Source organism: Mandrillus leucophaeus, unplaced genomic scaffold (genome assembly GCF_000951045.1).
Source record: "Mandrillus leucophaeus isolate KB7577 unplaced genomic scaffold, Mleu.le_1.0 Scaffold377, whole genome shotgun sequence".
Taxonomy (NCBI): Eukaryota; Metazoa; Chordata; class Mammalia; order Primates; family Cercopithecidae; genus Mandrillus; species Mandrillus leucophaeus.
Genome location: NW_012103998.1, coordinates 1,691,841 through 1,698,297, shown reverse-complemented (window position 1 = coordinate 1,698,297; position 6,457 = coordinate 1,691,841). Strand labels below are relative to the sequence as shown.

At 42.3% G+C, this 6,457-nt stretch overlaps 1 protein-coding gene across 1 annotated transcript in view; it reads right to left on the bottom strand.

Annotated features, from left to right (window-relative positions):
* Positions 1–6,457, bottom strand: part of FGD6 (FYVE, RhoGEF and PH domain containing 6) — a 159,594-nt gene that overhangs the window by 56,255 nt on the left and 96,882 nt on the right. The window contains exons 7-8 of the mRNA XM_011990325.1: positions 5,453–5,609; positions 2,698–2,785 (exon numbers count right to left, since the gene is read on the bottom strand). Coding sequence (XP_011845715.1) covers positions 2,698–2,785; positions 5,453–5,609 — 245 coding nt within the window. The remainder of the gene's footprint in view (positions 1–2,697; positions 2,786–5,452; positions 5,610–6,457) is intronic.

Here is a 6,457-nt window from a genome sequence, read left to right as displayed (position 1 = left end):
GAGGCTAAGGTGGGATGATCACTTGACCCCAGGAGATGGAGGTTGTAGTGAGCTGAGATGCCACTGCACTCCAGCCTGGGCGACAGAGTGAGACCCTGTCTCAAAAAAAAAAAATAAAAATAAATAAATAAATAAAATGTAAAAATTAATCTGTGCATTAAATTTTCAAATTCTTGCTCCATTCCCCTCCCATTTGAAACCATACTGTCTTTTGCCACTGAAAACAGTACTTCATTTGACAGCTGTGGAAAGAGCCTACACCATTCAATAGCTGGTTTATGACAGCACTGAATTTATCTAGCAAAAACACAACATGTGTATCAGTACTTCCCTTTGTCCTGTGTATTCTAAATCTCTGCCAAAAGCAGAAGAAAGTACAGAGGGACAGGATATCCTTAAATTATTCAGTTGGCTTTATGTCATTCCAAAGAGAAATCTAGTGCCTGATTCATAGTTAGAAATTTAAATTAAGGGCCAGTTGTGGTGGCTTATGCCTATAATCTCCGCACTTTGGGAGGCTGAGGTGGGCAGATCACTTGAGGTCAGGAGTTCAAGACCAGCCTGGACAACATGGTGAAACCCCATTTCTACTAAAAATACAAAAATTAGCCAGGCATAGTGGCACATGTCTATAATCCCAGCTACTCTGGAGGCTGAGGCAGGAGACTCGCTTGAACCTGGGAGATGGAGGCTGCAGCGAGCTGAGATGGCACCACTGCACTCCAGCCTGTCCTGGGGCTAAAAGGTAGGTCTTCCTCTTGAGCAGTCTGTCACTAGGCAAGCTTTGAAGTGCTGAAACCTTTGCCTAAAGAGAAATGAGGAAATCCTGGTTTTTCAGGATTCGCCTATTACCTCCAATATAGCTCTTGGCTTAAGAGAGCAAAGTAAAGAAGAAAACCAAACACACCATTTATTAAGGAGAGTAACAGAAACCAAGTACCTCCAAATTTACTTATAGAAAATTACAACACATTGACTTTACGGTCGTGGCCACAGTTTTGATGTTCTTGTCCGTCTTGATACAATTTTAAGGCATATTATATACGCATATTAAGTCACTGTACATCCAGTACAGTTCAGCAAATACTCCAGAGAACCTAGTAGTAGGTGTTGGGTAACTATGTTTAGTACTGAGACTACACTTGTCTTTTTGTGATACTAAACCACGTAATCTCAATAAACCTGCTATGTCATCTGTGAAGATTAAACTGGTATTTGCAAGGCTATGGTAAGGATTTAAAGAGCCAGTGAATACAAAGGCCTGATTACAGCATGTTCCTTCACTCAAACATAGTGTTTTTGCTTTTTTCTTTCCTTCTTTTTTCCTTACTAAACAGACATAGTTCTATAATCTTGAAGCTTACAGTCTAGTAGAAGATAGACTATTATCATGATAAGGAAATAACCATCAGGATAAGAATACTATTACTAATAATAGTAGAAGCTAATACTTAGTAGAACCTTTTTTTTTTTTTTTTTGAGACAGAGCCTCGTTCTTTCGCCCAGGCTGGAGTGCAGTGGTGCGATCTCGGCTCACTGCAACCTCTGCCTCCCGGGTTCAAGCGAGTCTGCCTCAGCCTCCCGAGCAGCTGGGATTACAGGTGCCCTCTACCACCGGCTAATTTTTGTATTTTTAGTAGAGATGGGGTTTCACATCTTGGCCATGCTGGTCTCGAATGCCTGACCTCGTGATCCGCCCACCTCGGCCTCCCAAAGTGCTGGGATTACAGGCGTGAGCCACCCCGCCCAGCCGAGAACTTGTTATAATTAAAGCATTATTCCTGTTTTTTTTAGACAGTGGTCTCACTATGTTGCCCAGGATAGTCTCAAACTCCTGGGCTCAAAGATCCTCCCACCTCAGCCTCTCCAGGAGCTGGGACTACAGGCGTGTCCACTGCACCAGCTATAGTACTATTCTAAGCACTGTCCACATTTAGCTCATTAATCAAACCTTATAACGACCTTCTGAGGCAAGTAACTAGGGCTATGATAGTGCTATATAAATATGTGGGAGTGACCCTCTAAACTCCATTCTTGAGTAATTGGGGAAAGTATCTTCTTTTTTTTTTTGAGACAGAATCTTGCTCTGTCGCCCGCCCAGGCTGGAGTGCAATGGCACAATCTCAGCTCACTGCAACCTCCGCCTCTCGTTTTCAAGCGATTCTCCTGCCTCAGCCTCCTGAGTAGCTGGGATTACAGGCGTGCGCCTCCACACCCAGCTAATTTTTGAATTTTTATTAGAGATGGGGTTTCACCATGTTGGTCAGCCTGGTCTCGAACTCCAGACCTCGTGATCTGCCAGCCTCAGCCTCCCAAAGTGCTGGGATTACAGGCATGAGCCACTGCACCTAGCAAAAGTACCTTCTTGGAATTAATATTAGACAGGTAAAATGATGCAGGGGTATGGGCTTGGGATGGTCAAAGATGTTCTGAATAAAAAATAGCTACATATATGAATGCCCTGGAGTGAAAATGCACACATGGATGGATGATCAAAGAACCGAAAGCTGTTCAGTTTGGGCAACTGTATGTGTGAGGTACATAAGCAATCTACAAATCCACATATTAGGCAACATGGTGACTGGTGTGATATACAAAGAGAGGCACTCTTAGGAAAGGCAGAGTTTCATAAAGGCAAGAAGAGTTGGATGATGGATAAACCAACTGGGTGGTTGGCAAAATGCTGAAGAAGCCCACCTGTCAGCAACAGTCTGTACTGGGGGATCCTCTGAACCGGCTTCAGCAGATAGTGCTTGAGGGCCAGATTAGCACAGCGAGGGCTCATCTGAAAGGAGAAGGCATCCAAAATAAACACAGTGTTTTTTAAGAAGCAAGGGACCCGGATTCAAGTGCTCAGGAAACCAAACTTTAAACATCAAGCAACTCTGGAAGGAGATTAGGAGAGAGGCTCTCTTTTATTTTAAGGTACAGCTGTTACACATACTGAGAGTGAACCCCAGCCAGATTGACCACCAACCTCCACCCTTTCCTGTAGGCAGTCCCTGAAATCACTTGCCCCTAGGAAAAACTTGTTAACAACCCTCACAAAGAGCGTGGTAGCCACAGTACGGGTCCTAGGCTAGTTAGAGCCCACCCTACCTAGCAGCTCCCACTTGTATTGATAAATACAAACAAATCCCAATGGACCAAAGAAATGCATGGCCTCCCAAAATACGGCAGCAGAAATACAACTGCCAGGAATTGGATTCAAATAATAATCAGAGCCTTGTGGTCAATATAGTCAAAATAATGGTGGTGGCAGGGAGAACTGTAGAAAGTGAAGATAACCTGAAAAGCGGCCTTGCTAAGTTTCCCTTCTTTAAGAAGTCTGAAGAATGTAAAAGTCTTTTGCAGATGAATGGCCTTATAAAAAGATAGCCCCCAAATCACAGCGTTTATAGGAACATCGATTGTGGAACCACATTTTGGCTTGAATACAAAGACATTTGGTTATCCCTTGAAACCTCTCTTTCTTAGTATGTACAACAGACATCTATCTCGGCCCATTCCTGAGCCTCACCCTCATTCTCCAACCTAAGAGTTTACTGTAAGGTGGCATCAAAAAGGCCAAGTGAAAATGTCCCTGCATCCTAAGAACTACAAAAAAATGTCATGCTTCTAACATAGTGCAAGTTGGTGGATAAGTTTTGTCAGATTTCCTCAGACTTTTATCATTTTCTAAATATGTACCACTACTATCTGGTACACAGAGTGATTACAAAATTATAATAACGCATGTTAAGAAAGTGTCTTTCATTCAAGCATCATTAACCCAGATGGCTAATTCTCCCGGCCTTATGGTTCCCTGTTTTCTTTTGTTAACAAGGTAACACAACAACTCACTGGACTCTTACCAAAACCTGGGTCAATCATCACTTGCCACAATTACATCACACTTTGTTTTTTGATAGCACAAAGACAAAAGAGGAGAGGAAAAGAAGAAAAAATTACAGATGACTTTAAAGTTTAATTATTTGTCTACTGCACAAATCAGAAATCAGCAATACCATAATATTTTAAAAACTTTTCATTTCAGCCACGTGAGGTGGTTTTGTAGTCCCAGCACTTTGGGAGGCCAAGGTGGGTGGATCACGAGATCAAGAGTTTGAGACCAGCCTGGCCAACACAGTGAAACCTGTCTCTACTAAATATACAAAAATTAGCTGGGCACGGTGGCACACGCCTGAAATCCCAGTTACTTGGGAGGCTGAGGTAGGAAAATCACTTGAACCTGGGAGGCAGAGGTTGCAGTGAGCCAAGATCACGCCACTGGGTGACAGAGGTAGACTCCATCCCAAAACAAAAACAAAAACAAACAAACAAAAACTCTTTTTATTTCTAGTTTTGTGTGACTGGAATTCACCGATCTTTTAAGCTTCAAAACAAGTAAGTATTAAAATACAGTACTCAAATTTTACTCCAAATTGGTGGAGGGAACTTGTGATTTTATCTCTAATTAAATCAGTGTTCCACACTCACAGCTCTGAGTCAAAAGTCAAAGCTTTGGCTGACACATACTCTAAACAGGTTATTACTTTCTCTTAACTTTGGCACCAAAGCCATGTTATTCATTTATCTAAAGGGAAACATAAATTCTATTTCCCATCCATCACTGTAAGTTAGTTGTTAGGATAAAAGAGTAAGTTAAATTAAAAGTTAAGAAATGTTCCTTAATCAAGTCCATTGAGTCAGAAAGTAGAATGGTGGTTGCCAAGGGCTGGGAGGGAAGAGAGAACGGAGAGTTAATGTTTAATGCCTATAGAGTTTTCAGTTTTGCAAGATGAAGAGTTCTGGAGATCTGGTTGCACAAGAATGTCAAAGTACTTGACGTTACTGAACTATATATTGAAAATTGTTAAAATGGTAAGTTTGTGTTATATGTATTTTACCACAGTTAAAAAAGTCCCATCAAAATATTCTTTCTGGCTAGGCACTGTGGCTCATGCCTGTAATCCCAACACACTTTGGGAGGCTGAGGAGGGTGGATCACCTGAGATCAGGAATTTGAGACCAGCCTGGCCAATGTGGTGAAACCCCATCTCTACTAAAAATACAAAAAATTAGCCAGGTGTGGTGGCACGTGCTTGCAATCCCAGCTACTCGGGAAGCTCAGGCAGGAGAATCACTTGAACCCAGGAGATGGAGGTTGCAGTGAGCCGTTGTATGTGCCATTGTACTCCAGCTTGGGCAACAGAGCAAGACTCTGTCTCAAAAAAAAAAAAAAAATTATTTCCAAGTCAAAATATTCCCATGTGCAATAATAGATTTTCAAAATTAAGCCACGTACATTGCTTGAGTTCCCACCATTTAAATTGTTCAATTCCATCTTTGATTTTGAAGGGATTACTTTTTAACGTTTTTTTGTTTGCAAGCTTTGTTTCATGACTGCAACTTATTATTAAAGTTTCAACAACAAAAAGAGAAGTGTTCAACATTAGATGGTAGCAAATACCTCAAATTCTCTAACAACAGCAGCAAAACCTGGATTTTTCTTGCACTGTTCGTCCAGCAAGGCTATATTCTTATCAAATTCTTTGATGTATGTGGAATACATTTTTAGATATGGTCCCTTTTTTACAAAGATATCAGCAATTCTTTGTTGTTCAGTCCTATGGACAGAGAACAGATACACAAAAAATATAAAGAGAGTGATTAACATATCTAATGATAAGCAGAGTCCACATCTAAGCCATCAACTTATCTTTTTCTCTTTTCTTGGAAAACATACCTCAAAATGCCTACTTTTCATCATTTCCACTGCCACCATCACATCTTGCCTGGACTCTCATTGGTTTCCCTGCTTCCATTCTTGCCCTCTCCAAACCATTCTTCAGCACAAGGAGAGAGTCTTAAAAAAATGTTTGTCAGGGCTGGGCGCAGTGGCTCACACCTGTAATCCCAGCACGCTGGGAGCCAAGGCAGGCAGATCACCTGAGGTCAGGAGTTCGAGACCAGCCTGACCAACATGGAGAAACCCAGTCTCTACTAAAAATACAAAATTAGCTGGGCATGGTGGTGCGTGTCGGTAATCCCAGGTATCTGGGAGCTGAGGCAGGAGAATCGTTTGAACCCAGGAGGGGGAGGTTGAAGTGAGCCGAGATAGCGCCACTGCACTCCAGCCTGGGCAACAGAGTGAGATTCCGTCTCAAAAATAAATAAATAAATAAATAACTCCTTGGTTGGGCGCGGTGGCTCATGCTTGTAATCCCAGCACTTTGGGAGGCTGAGATAGGCAGATCACTTGCGATCAGGAGTTTTAGACCAGCTTGGCCAACATGGTGAAACCGTGTCTCTACTAAAAATATAAAAATTAGCTGGGCGTGGTGGCAGGCGCCTGTAATCCTAGGTACTCGGGAGGCTGAGGCAGGATAATCGCTTGAATCTGGTAGACGGAAGTTGCACTGAGCTGAGACTGCGCCACTGCACTCCAGCCTGGGAGACAGAGTGAGACTCTGCC